We start from the raw sequence: 13531 nt of genomic DNA on the forward strand, positions 1-13531 counted from the left end.
CCTGCATAACCCACTAAATAAATATCCACTTTCTATGCATGGTGTGCCTAATAGGTCTCTGTGTCTCACCTGCCACATTGCTCCCCACCTGGGACCAGCTGACTTCTTGGCCCATGGTGCTCTCGTGCCTGCTGCACACTGCCTCCAGTCAGGGACCTGCGCTGCTTTATTTTTATCACAACAACAGGTAAATGAATAGGATTGAGATGAATCATATGAAAGCCAAAAATAATGAATAAAAGATAGTAAAAAACACAGATTTACATTATGATTTATTATTGTATCAAAATTGCAATTATAAAGTAGCAGTGAAAATGGTTGGGGTCACCACAATGTAAAGAATTATAATAAAGAGTTGCAGCATTAGGAAAGTAGAGAACCACTGTGATAAATAAAGAAGTAAAACATTGGCAAGACCCAATTAGTATCAAAGATCCATAATTGATATCAGTTGATCCTTTAAAAGAGAAAAGCTAGAAGACTTTTTAGATTTGTTTATGTGCATGAAAGTATTACCTGCAAGAATGTATATGAACTATTTACATGCCTGGGACCCATGGAGTCAGAAGAAGGTGTTGGGTCCCCTGAAACTGAGATTATGGATGGCTTTGAATCAAATCATATCTGGATCCTCTAGAAATACCATTAACCATTACACCATCTCTCCTGCACTAAAGCACATATGTTTCTTATTAAAAATAAAGATGAAGTAAGCCATTAGTTCCAGCACTCAGAAGGCAGAGGCAGGTAGATCTCTGTGTGTTCAGGGTCAGCTTGGTCTACATAGTGAGTTCCAGGACAACCAGGTCTGCTACACAGAGAAACCTTGTCTCAAAAGTTTTTGTCAGCTCTTGAGACCCTAACAGCTTCTAAGAATTGTCTCTCTTTCTCATTCAGGTACTTGTTATGTTTTTGTTTGTTTGTTTTGGCTTTCTGGGTTTTTTGTTTTGTTTTTCTGTTCATTTTTCACTCCTCATTGTAGTTAATGAATGAAATTCAGTCTGGCATATGACCAAGGGAAGGAAGGAAAGGACACTGGACATTTTCTGACCTAGTGTGTCCACTACTTGGCATGATTTTGGTTGACTGCACCCCAGTTATTGTCTCTCCCTCAATCCCACCTGACTGCTGATGTAGTGATAGGGTGAGCAGGCCTGCTTTTCGTCCTACCTGGCTTCCACATGGCTAGCTTTACACCCAAAACAACAACACACAAATTGTATTCATTTAAACACTGCTTGGCTCATTAGTTTTAGCCTCTTACTGGCTAACTCCCACATCATGATTAGCCCATTTCTAATAATGTGTGTAGCACCATGAGGTGGTGGATTACCGGGAAGATGCTAACCTACATCCATCTTGGGCTGGAGCCTCATCACATCTGCCTCACTGCCTTCTTCCTCCCAGCATTCTGTTCTGTCTTCCCCACCTACCTAATTTTATGTCCCTATCAAAAGGCCAAGGCAGTCTCTTTATTAACCAATGAAAGTACCACATAGACAGATGACCCTCCTCCATCATTTCCCCTTTTTCTGTTTAAACAAAAAAGAAAGACTTTCACTTTAACATAGTAAAATTACATATAACAAAGCAGTTATCAAGCAAGAATTACAGTTACAATATTTATATCTATTTTTATCTTTTATCATAACTAAGAAAAACTATAACTCTCCGTTCTGCAACTCCATCAAAGACTCCAGAAGGATATATATTACCTAAGCAAACAAGAAATAAGGAAATTCTAAAACTCTAGAAATGACAGAGACATCTCGCTGCCTGGACAGTCACCCAAAGTTCTTTTGTACCATTGAAGAATCCATAAAGCAGGAAATTTCAAAGGCGGTTCAGTTACTATCTGCTGTGTCCTACAGAATGTCTCACAGACTCTTTCATGAATCAGGAACCCTGAAAGCACATCTCACCTTTAGGCAAGTTCAGCAATCCTCTCTCTGTGGGTTCTTTGTGTACAGTTCATGCATCAGTCCAGGCAAGAGCAGTTCCTTGCCCAAATGGCCAACAAACTCCATAAAGAGCCTCTTCGATGTCTATCTTCCTCTTGAAGTAGATTGGTGCTGCCAGCAGCAGACGTGTCTCATTGTCATGAAAAGCCCTAAGTTATTAAAACATTTAAATGCCATATTCTGTAGTCTTTGAAAGAAATGAAGAATGCCTATTTAACTGAAATATATCACTACATTTCTAGAAAATCTAAATAACATGACTACAAGCTTGACTATTATTGATGATTATCCATTAACTACCTATATTTACTAATTATACATTACATTTTTAAATGAACTACACAATCACAATACCTTAATAAAGGGCGGAAATACATGTACATATAACAAAATTGACCTTAAATTTCTATCAATAAGGCAAAATTTATATCAATGCATATTACTCATATCTATATCATATCTCCCTTTAAATGTAAAAGAAAATTTATAAACAATATTTGGAAATATGGGTGCAGTTTTTTCTCTCCAAACTGCTTCATGCTGAATAAGGCCGCTGTTGTTTAGGTCGTTCATGATATAATCTGTCACTAGGTTCATCTCAGTCGGCAGTTGAGCAAAGTAAATTTTTGAGGGTGTTCACAGCAACCTTTCAGGAGGACATGGTCTCTCATACCATATTGGGATAGAAGCAATCTCATCCTCTGTGAAAACAAAAGAAGGACTTTTCCAAAGCATCATAAACTTAGATCCAAATTCTGAAGTCAAGGTATTTTCAAAATATCTATCTTGGATTAGTTCAGCAGCATTTACAAACAAATATCTTTTATCAGCTGTTGCTCCTTCCTCAGCATACAAACAATTCAAAGAGAGCATAATAGCATACAGTATCAAGATTCTCTGTGTATTTTCCATATTTATGCAGCTTTATTTTAACCTCCATTTCATTTATTTTTACTTTTATTTTTTGAGACAGATTCTCTGTATATCTTTGTCCTGGAATAACTCTGTAGACCAGGCTGTCCTTGAACTCACAGAGATCCATCAGTCTTTGCCTCCCAGGCATTGGGATTAAAGGTATGTCCTGCCACACCTTGAAGTCACAGAGGTAAATCTACCTACCTGAGAAGGCACTAAACTGAGCAACAGTACTTGCTGGTTATTTTGCATACATTGATCTTACATGCTTTATAGTAGCAACATTTGCAAAACTTAGATGCATGGTTATATATGTTTCTCATCACAAATAAAATTAATTGTATTAGAATTTAGTTAAAACAATTGCTTACAAAGTGGTCATAAAATACTTCAATATAAACTAATCCATTTATAAAGTTAGTCTTCCCTCAGTATTTTCTAGACCCTACATACTATGCTCCGTCTTCTGTAAAAGCCTGCACTTACATGTACACTGCATTCCTGGCCTCTGCAGATTCCAGCACTCACTTGCACTCTTCCTCACTCCTTCCTCAGGAGATAAGCTTGCCTGAAGATCAGAGGGCAAAGCAGCCACACTAGTCAGCCATATAATTCTATAATGTCAGGACTCAGGAGACACAGGCAGATAAATCTCCATGAGTTCAAGGGCACCCGGAAACAAGATCAATTCAGAAACAGATCCAAATGGTGGTGGCTCACATCTTTAATACCAGTATACTATGGAGGTAGAGGAGCACTATGGAAGTGAAGACAAGAGAAATATGGCTGATAGTGTGGGAGGTTCTTCTGTCTATGTGTTCTTTTTATTGGTTAATGAATAGAAAAACTGCCTTGGCCTGTGGATAGGGCAGAACTTAGGTAGGCCAGGAAAACTTGACTGAATGCTGGGAGATGGAAGGCAGAAAGAGAGAGAGAGAGAGAGAGAGAGAGAGAGAGAGAGAGAGAGAGAGAGAGAGAGATGCCATGTAGCCCTGCTGGAGACAGATGCTAGAAGTTTAGCCGGTAAGCCATAGCCATGTGGAGACACAAAGATTAATAGAAATGGTTTAAATTAATATGTAAGAGTAGCCAATAAGAAACTAGAGCTAATGGGTCAAGCAGTGATTTAATTAATATAGTTTCTGTGTCATTATTTCACATCTAAGCTAGCCAGGCAGCCAGAAACCAAAAAGCTTCCCTTCTCCAACAGGCTGGGTGGAAAGAAGAATATAAAGGGGCAAGACAGGAACTCACTGGAGTGTGGAGTCTGAGAATTTGTGGAGACAGGCTATCGCCTGAAGATTAAATAAAGGTAAAAAGTTTCTCTAGTAGTTGGTTGCTTTGCTTTTTTAATCGTCCACTTGAACTGCAAAATCTCTCTCTGGGTTTTTATTAATTGTGTTACATTTGGTGACCAGTGTTTGGTGTACAAATTCACAAGAAAACCATTGGCCTGCGGCTGTACAGCCACTGGCATAGGTGAGAGCTACATGCGGCTAAAGCCACTATCCTACCAGTTAGGTTTTGCTTTCTTCTCTCCTGGAGGGCTGCTGCCAAACTAGGTAGCTGCCTTGAAATTCAGTCAGGTTTTTATTGCTCTATGCAGCAGCAATAAGCCTCACATCTTCATGAACATCAAAGGTAGATTTGTTAAGACAATGGGAGATTCTTAAAGTGAAGAATTAGTTAAAAGAAAGAGTTTTCTCCCACATGAAAAAAAATGGAAAAACCATTACAACAGAAGGATTTGGGTCTCTGTAAGATAATATGCTAGACAGTTTGAAAATGGAACAATTGAATGATGATAACTAATTTAGATGGGATTTATGTCATGTTAATTGTAAACACTGTCAGCAATACCAGTTTTGTTTTATCACTAAAAAGTTGGTTAATCTGAGTCTAAGATACAGACTTTGGAAAAAAAACCTCATAAAATGGGTTAACACCTTTGGAAGAATGGATCTGAGATACAATTAATAATGAATCTCATGACTGTGATGATACTTGGATAGCAGAGGTGATTTCTAGAGGTTTGAATAAAAATCAAAATGTCAAGGATTTCAATTGTGGGAAACAAGGTCACCTTAACAGGGATTGTAAACAGGGCATTCCTAGAAACAATGTTTTTTTCTAATCATACTTCATTCAGAAAGCCCTTCCATCTGGATTAACCAGAAGGCATGGCAAAGGCAGCCATTGGACTAATGAATATAAGTCTATAAGGGATATTGAAGATAATCCTTTGCTTTGGGAAATTCCTTGAGGGGCCTCTCGCGGTCCAAATCTGGCTGAGTTGTTTCCTGCCATTGTAGAGGAAACTCCTTTCCAGAGCAATTAAAGAACCTAATGCCTATTGTAAGAAACCATCCTGCTCTGGTAATAGAACATTTATAGAAGAGAGAACAAAAAATTCAGGAGCAATCATAAAGCAAGTATTTTCGCAAACTTCTACAAATGAAAAAAGACCAAAATTAAAAATATGAATAACTAACATTGTCATTGAAGGACTGGTAGACAAAGGTGCAAATGTAACAAAAATTTCATCAGAATCTAGAGATCCAAATTGGTCTCCTCCAGATGTAAATGTTCAGTTTTTAGGGATCAGAACTTTATCTCAAGTGAAGCAGAGCATGACATAGGTTGATTGTATAGGACTAGAAGGATAGACAGGAATCTTAAAACCATATGTGACTAACATAGCAATGAATTTGTGGGGATATAATTTATTACAGCAATGGAATATTCAGATTAACATTCTCCCAATCTTAGAGACAAAATACAAATTAATGTATGTTCTGGGAAAAGTATTATAAGACATTATAAAGAACAGTCATTCAAGTTATACAAAAATAGGAAATACCAGTGGTTGATATTTCAAAGGCACCAACAGCCCTACCTATAAAATGGTAGATGGACAAAGTTGTATCAGTTGCATAATGGCCCTTAACAATAGAGACACCTCAGGCTTTAGAACAAACTCATACTGGAGCAAATAAATGCTCATCATATTGAAGAATCAACCAGCCCTTGGAATTCTCCTGTATTTGTTGTTAAAAAGAAATATGAAAAACGAAGGATGGGAATAGATCTAAGAGATGTTAATAAGGTGATTCAGCCAAGGGGTTCTCTACTGTCTAGAATTCCTTTGCCTTCTCTGTTACCTAAAGAATAACTATAACCTCTTATAGTTATTGATTTAAAAGATTGTTTTTTATTATACCTTTATAAGAAAAAGAGAGAAAAATTTGCCTTCACAGTGTTTACTTATAATAATTTTCAACCTGCTAAGAGATATCAATTGAAGGTTTTCTCAAAGGGTATGTTAGATAGCCCCACCTTGTGTCAATATTTTGTATGTCAGCCATTGAAAATGATACATAAGCAATTTCCTCAATCTAAAATTTATCATTACATTATGTGGACAACATTTTACTATTTGATTCAAATGTAGATACTTGAGAAAAATGTTCGAAGAATTAACGAAAAATTTGCCTTGTTGGGAATTACAAATTGCTCCTGAAAAACTACAAAGAGGAGATTCTAGTAATTATTTGGGTTATAAAATAGGTTTACAAAAAATTAGATGCCAAAAGGTGCAAATTAGCAGAGATCAATTGCAGACTCTTAATGACTTTCTAAGATTGCTAGGAGATATTTCCCATCTGCAGTGCACTATTGGGATAAAACCTGATGAACTGATTAATTTAAACAAAACCTTAGATTGTGACAAGGACTTAAATAATCCCAGGAAATTATCAGCTGAAACTAAGAGAGAATTAGCTTTGATTTTAGAGATATTACATAAGGCACATATGGATTGTGTGGATCCAAATCTTAACTGCATTATGGTCATATTACCCTCTACATATTCCCCTACAAAAATTTTAATGCAGAGGGAAGATATTATCTTATAATGGATCTTTTTATCACATAAACTAAGTAAAAATTTAAAATTTATGTGGAAAGGGTCTCTGAGTTAATTCTAAAAGGAAAATTGAGATTTTTTAATTCACAGGAATAGACCCAGTAAAATTATAGTACCTTTTAATAATGATGAAATTGACAAATTATGGGAAGAAAGGGAATGCTGGCAAAGAACTTGTAGTAATTTTTTAAGAGATATTTACAAAGGCTATACCCAAAACCAAGAAAATTAACTTATAAAGGGAACTAATTGGATCCTTCCTTGCATTGTACAGGGCGCACCAATAACTGGAGCCCCTACATTCTATACTGATGCAAATAAATCAGGAAAAGCAGGTCACAAATCCAAGAATTTAAGTAATAGAGCAAAGCCCTTATCATTCTGTCCAAAATTCAGAATTATATACTGTGCTCATGGTACTAAGGGATTGTAAAGAAACTTTCAACATAGTTACAGATTCACAATCTACATAAAGAGTTGTTTTGCCTATTAAAACCACTGAATTTATAACAGGTGATACAGAATTGACTTCATTAATATTCAGGAACAAGATATGATCATCATCCTGTATAACATAACATACATCCAATCCCATATGGGTCTGCCAGGTTCTCTAGCACAAGGTAATGTAGAAATAGATCAATTATTGATTGGAAATGTGATGAAGACCTCAGAATTCCATATGAACATCATGTAAATGAGAAAACATTTTTTTTTAAAAAAAGACTTTTCTCTTACATGGAACAAACCAAATTATAAGGAAATTATAAGGAAATGTCCTACTTGTTCTTTATATAACCAAACACCACCACCTACAGGAAATAAGTGTTTTGCTCCTGACATTTGCTGTGTTTGAGATGAAGAAAAGGATGGAGTCAGAGACCGTGCAGGGCAATTTGGTCTGGGACCTTAGAAGGACCTGGTGATTACTTTGGACTCTGTATGGAACAATAAGTGATGACTGATGTTTTACCAGACTGAACTACACATATTTTCCATATTACTTATTATTTTAGAGCAGGAGTTATAGTCCTAATTGCTGACAACATATATTTTAGCTTTAGAAAGGTTTTCATTCAGCAGCCATAGCTAAATGCTTCCTATTAATAATGTTAACATTTTTTGGTTTTGGTTTTGGTTTTTGAGACAGGGTTACTGTGATACAACCATGGCTGTCCTGAATCTTGCTTTGTAAACCAGGCTGGCCTCAAATTCACAGAGATGCACCTGCCTCTGCCTCAAAATTGTTGGACTTGAAGTTGTGTGCCAACATGCCTGGCTGAATGTTAATATTTTTACTCTCAAATGAACTTGGTTAACACGGCAGAAAATTTATTGGTGATATTAATAATAACTTGGGGCCTCAGCAAAGGTTCTTATTAATGTGAAGAGACACCATGACCACAGCAACTCTTAAAAAGAAAAATATTTGAACAATGTGGTAGCTTACAGCTCAGAGGTTCAGTCCATTATCATCATGGCAGGGAGCATAGGAGTGTGCAGGCAGACATGGTGCTCGCTCCATCTTGATCACAAAGCAATAGGAAGTAGACTGAGAAACTGGGTATGGTTTGGCCTTATAGCAGACCTCAAAGCCCACCCAAACAATGGCATACTTCCTCCAACAAGGTCACACGTACTCCAACAAAGCCACACCTACTAATAGTGTCATTCCCTATGAGCTTATGCAGGATAATGACATTCATACACTAGGCATAGAAAGATAGGAACTTTACTTTTCTCATGGGATTTAGACAGTAGGCTTAGCAGTGTATTCACAAAGGGCATATTGCTCCAGAGAATTACATTACTTTGGCTCAGCCTTTCATCCCTCCTTGGGGACACTGTCAGCCTGGAATACCCATCTGGGTAAGTGAGCATCTAAATATTAATAAATGACTCATCTCTAGTACACACAGGATTGTATTTGATACAAAGACCTCATTGAGTGGGTCAAGATTCCTAGACACTGTTAAAAAGAATAGTCGTTGAGTAATTATTATCTCCAAGGATATCTGAGGTATACTATGGCACTATTCCTGGGTGCAAAATGTATTCTCATCTATGGACACATTCACATTGGAATATTTGCTTTTTTGTGATCCTGATTTCAGAAGCATAAAGAAGGTTATCTGGAGGTACCAGGCTGTTCCTGTTAAAAAGTAACACAAATCATGCCATACTTCTGCCTTACATGCCCAACTCTCTCTGCCATCCCAGCTGCTTCTCCTCAAATGTGCCAGGTCTTCTTTGAGATTAGGCATCTGTCATCACTCTACCTAGAATGCACATTCTCCATTACTGCTGCCAAAGGGCCACACTCTCACAACCTTTATTTTTTCATTTTAAACCTAGAGGATCCGGGAAACCTTTCCTGGCCACTCTGTTTCTCTGTATGGAGCGTTATCTTCAAACTTCATTTTCCAAAAACAGGCTTAGGTATGTCCTTTCTTATTACTTATCAATATGAAAGTATTTCTCATAGATTTATGAACTACATGGCTAACTACAGATATGACACATTACAAAGGAATTTCCATGAGGATAAAATCCATTCATCTGCTGTATCCACTGACCTCACCTCTATGTCCCGAACAGTGCCTGCCCACCCAAAGTGTTTATGGGATGAAGATAAAAACAAATGAATGAACAATCTATGGGATTGAGCATATGAAATCAGACAAGTATCCATGCTCTAGCCATAAAGCTGCAAATGAACCTCTTTCCAAAGCATAGACTTGGATTTTACCAAGGCATGGCCAACTAAAACTAAAGTGAGGTCAATCCTTCCTTCATTGTATCCCTGTTGGGAGATGGGTCCTATCCCAGGACGTTTATGTGATATGAATTTACCACAAGTCTACCTGGATGCAGAACACAGCAGAAACACAACCAACCAACAAACATGGAAGCTGACAGCAGAAGTGCTCCCCAGAGGACCTACTCGTGTTGTCTGAACAAAACCACATGATGTAGGAAAGACAACTAAGGCTGCCCTTGTGAGGTGTGCTTGTCGTGTGTCATTCTTGAGGCAATCAATCTATAGAGTCAACGCTTGCCCGGTGGTGAGAATCGATGAGGTTTAGCACTTTCTTTCAGTGTCTGGCAGATCCTTGCTTGCTCCAAGTGTGTCTTTAGGAAGACCCCCACAGCATGAACCAGAAACACAGTTCTCTTGGGAGGCAAGAGTGGAAGGAGGAGGCAGAGCACACACAGTGTTCTCAGAGGGACTTTGGAAGGTTGGGGAATGACAACAGAGAGCAGAAGAGGAGGACAGAGACCCATGTCCTGAACTCTACAGTTGTGAGACACTTTCCTGGCATTCTCAATTCTTCTTTCCACAGAGCACAGCCCGTTCAAAGGGCAGTTCCAGCAAAAGGAATTACTTAGGCAAAGCCACAATTCCCAGCCCTACCCTCATGCCCAGGTTATACCACCCTCTTGCAAAAGAGAGGTGCACACATCTCCATCAGGGGTAGCTGTGAGTTTAAAAAGGAAGGGGAATCTGGTTTGGGTAGGACATACCTAGAAGGTGTCAGTTGCTACAGGCTTTTCAGGGAGTCTTACCAGAATGGGATGCCTAAGGAAGGGCAGTTTCCCTTTGCCTGGGCACTGAATGGAGCCAGGCAGCTGTGACAGAGCATGGACAGCCAAGTTCTCTCTATACCATGGAGACATGAGGCACAGCCATCAGATGCCCCATCCCTCCAGGAAGGCAAGGATTGTTCCAGCCAGCAGGACAGTGTCAGAACTGCTATTCCTGGATTCACCAACTATCCATTTTCCCAAAGAAAGCACTTTCCCTTTGCCCAGAGCTAGCCATGAACTCTTGTTAGCTGCTTAGGCTTCAGGCTGTGTCAGACTCTCTTGAAAACAGACAAGCCTGATATGTAGATACAAACTTGACACTGATTTCCATTCTCCCAGTAAGCCCTTAGAAAGACCATTCTGTGACCCTCTAACACATGTGCCTTGCTTGACAGCTGACCATTGCCACTATGAAGTGCTAGACAGAAGAAGGTGGGTGCATCATGCCTTTCTTCTTGCAAAGCTCCTTCCAGTTAAGCCTATAGTGTACCATGGCCTATGTGTGGGTCCCCCTGACCTCTGAAGTCCCAGAGGCTCTCCTCAGGGACCTCCCTGCACAGCAGATCTTTCCTATCCTTCACGTGTCCTTCTTCATACTGCTGTGTGTATTCTCCTACAGGAGTTCCTATGGTTTTCTGAAAGCCAGAAGGTGTCTGAATTCTTCACTCTGTTACCCCTCCTGCCCTTCCCAATCCATGTTTCTTGCTTCCCTCTGTCCCACCCCCAGGGAGCCTCTCTCTCACTCTGGCTCCCCTCCACTTCTCCCTAGGCAGTCCCCTCCTCCACAGCCCAACTCCAGTTCCTTCTCCTCCTCCCCCCAGGACCAGACCTGCTAAGTCCCATTCCATTTTTAGATGATACTAGCTCCCTTGTCTCATAGGCTGAATTGACAGCTGTTCCCTCCTTCCCTGCTCCACCCAGCAAACACACCCAGTGTTTTCCACAAGGCAAAGTGCTTACAGACAGCATGCCATACACACAGAAATGTATGTCCATGGTGAGCTCCCAACACACTTAAAAGCAGCAGCCTCTGGAAGTCTAAAAATGACAACTTTATTTCAATAGTTGTGGCATAACTTTGCCAATTAGATATTTTTCACTAAGTCATAGACATGGATATGAAAATCATCGTCAAATTTGATGAAGTACACTGACTGTTTAGCTTCTACTTTGCCAATCACCTTGCCAGTCCTTTTGGAACCGTCGTCTTGGGTATATTCCACAATCTTCCCTATCAGACCATCCTTAAATTTCAGGTTTAAATCTGGTCGAGGAATCTCATTGTACTCTGGCAGGATACGAAGGTTGCCCTCTTTATAATCATCCAGAAGCTGGTACATGTATAAGATAGGATCATTCACATAGGTAATGTAAAACCAGGCATTAAGGATAGGAGCTTGGTCCAGAACCATCCCCCTCCATTTATCTTTTGAGCCATGCTCACCCTCAAATATGTGATCCACCACCTTGCCAATTATTGTATCAGCAAGGTTAGGATCAGGGACTGGGGATGGTTTTACTGTATCAGAGAGCACTTTAAGGGACAACACTCTTTCATCGTGGTGAAGTTCCAATCCATAGACGCAATCAATTCCATCGTATTTCACAAGATAGAGAGGGGGATTAAGAGGAACCTGATCGAGAATCGTTCCTCTCCAATGGGTGATGGGCCCATCCCCTTCCTTCCACTCGTGAGAAATTCTGCAGCCCACGATGTTCCTTTCTGCCAGAGACGAACATCTGCTCCTCTGCCTCTTCTGTGCAGGTGTTTTCTTGGTCAAATCTGCAGTCTTGGTCTTGGCGATCTTGTCACAGAACTCATGTCCAGCAGCTGCATCTGCGGGTTCCACTTGGGCCTCAGTGGTCCGGAAATACTGGGTGCTGGTGCCTGGATCCATGACTGTGTTGGGGAAACGGGAAGAGACAGTTAGCTAAAGGGATAAAGGGCCAACTTACTCACACCCACCCCTTGTTAAATGCCTCCACTCCAGGGATCTGGTCCCTAACTGGCCCTCACCCCACCCCAGGAGCCTGAGGGCAATGCTGGACACCTTGCTGGGTGCCTGCTGCTGTGCTGAGCTCTCCTGGTTCCCTGCTGCTGTTGGGAAGGGCTGGAGAGCAGCAGTGTGGCGGCGGATATGAAACAGGATTTGGACTTCCGAAATGCCGGAACTGGCGACTCTTAAGCTCAACTGTCCGCGGCCCGCGCCCCACGTGGCCCTATCAAACCGGTTTGGAAGCAGAGCGGAGAAGCGAGGCAAAGCTCCTCTCCTTCCTCCACCTTGTCCTTCACCTCAGTGTGCTGAGCATCCCGCCTGCGGCTCACAGCCATGCCGCCTACCCAGGCCGCTGCGTGGTACCTACCTCCGGGCTTCTCCGCACTCGTTTCCGAATCTGCACGGGGCTCCTAAAGCCCCGTTCCCTCTGCCGGCTGCGGATGTCCTCCCCCTCCGCTCAGGCCTCGCGCCCGCCTAGAAGCTTGCCTAGCCAGGCGTCCTGTTGTGGGGTCCAGGGCTCTGCGTGCCAGTATTGGACACCTGGCTGCTGCCTCCGTTTAAAGGCCGCAGTGAAGACGCCAGCCTAGGCAATGCGAGCCTAAGGGGATGATCCGCCTGCTCGCCTGCCTGCCTGCGGGGGGCTGCCCGGAAGAGTGGCGGGACAGGCTACTGGAACACCCGTGGTGTCCTGAGGCTGGTGGGCTCTTGGCTTCTTCAGCTTTCCTCTCTTGGAGGCAGCTGCCCTGTCACCTTGGAATTCCAGCAGCTGCTGCTCCTCTCTCATTCTGTATATTTATCTCTGATCCTTTTTAAGCTTTCTTTTGCAGGGCTTTTTGGTGGTGGTTTTGGGATGGTGGGATATTTTTTCTTTTTTTGTTCTCTCTCTCTCTCTCTCTCTCTCTCTCTCTCTCTCTCTCTCTCTCTCTCTCTCTGGTCTGTATCTCCTCTTGCATTTCTTTTTTGTCCAATGTTCAGTACTGTGGTTCCTTTAAAGTCCTTTTAACTCTTTTGACTTTCTTGTACTCTTTAGTTCCACCTTTCTACTTTTTTGCTTCAGATACTTTTTTGAAATTCTTTAAATTATTTGTTATATAGTAAAGTCCAAAATATGTCCCATTTCTCCCCCAAAAGGCAGGGCCACTGCT

The 13531-nt window shown here is 40.9% G+C and overlaps 1 protein-coding gene across 2 annotated transcripts; it reads right to left on the reverse strand.

Annotated features, from left to right (window-relative positions):
- Positions 1 to 11445: 11445 nt before the first annotated feature.
- LOC142840677 (spindlin-2-like) lies at positions 11446 to 13051 on the reverse strand. 2 transcript variants are annotated; one of them, XM_075957243.1, is made up of 2 exons: positions 12754 to 13051; positions 11446 to 12289 (listed from the first exon to the last, which is right to left on the reverse strand). In XM_075957243.1, exon 2 carries the CDS (start codon positions 12285 to 12287, stop codon positions 11475 to 11477), a length of 813 nt encoding a protein of 270 aa, XP_075813358.1. In that variant the 5' UTR covers positions 12288 to 12289; positions 12754 to 13051; the 3' UTR covers positions 11446 to 11474. The 2 variants fall into 2 exon arrangements, with proteins under 2 accessions (XP_075813358.1, XP_075813359.1); XM_075957244.1 differs by lacking the exon at positions 12754 to 13051 and adding an exon at positions 12441 to 12560.
- Between the last annotated feature and the right edge of the window lie 480 nt (positions 13052 to 13531).

The sequence above is a fragment of the Microtus pennsylvanicus genome, chromosome X (assembly GCF_037038515.1).
Source record: "Microtus pennsylvanicus isolate mMicPen1 chromosome X, mMicPen1.hap1, whole genome shotgun sequence".
In the NCBI taxonomy this organism is placed as follows: domain Eukaryota; kingdom Metazoa; phylum Chordata; class Mammalia; order Rodentia; family Cricetidae; genus Microtus; species Microtus pennsylvanicus.

Bases quoted from the DNA above. Each gene is read 5' to 3' on its own strand.
- LOC142840677 (XM_075957243.1), bottom strand. From the start codon at position 12,287: ATGGATCCAGGCACCAGCACCCAGTATTTCCGGACCACTGAGGCCCAA.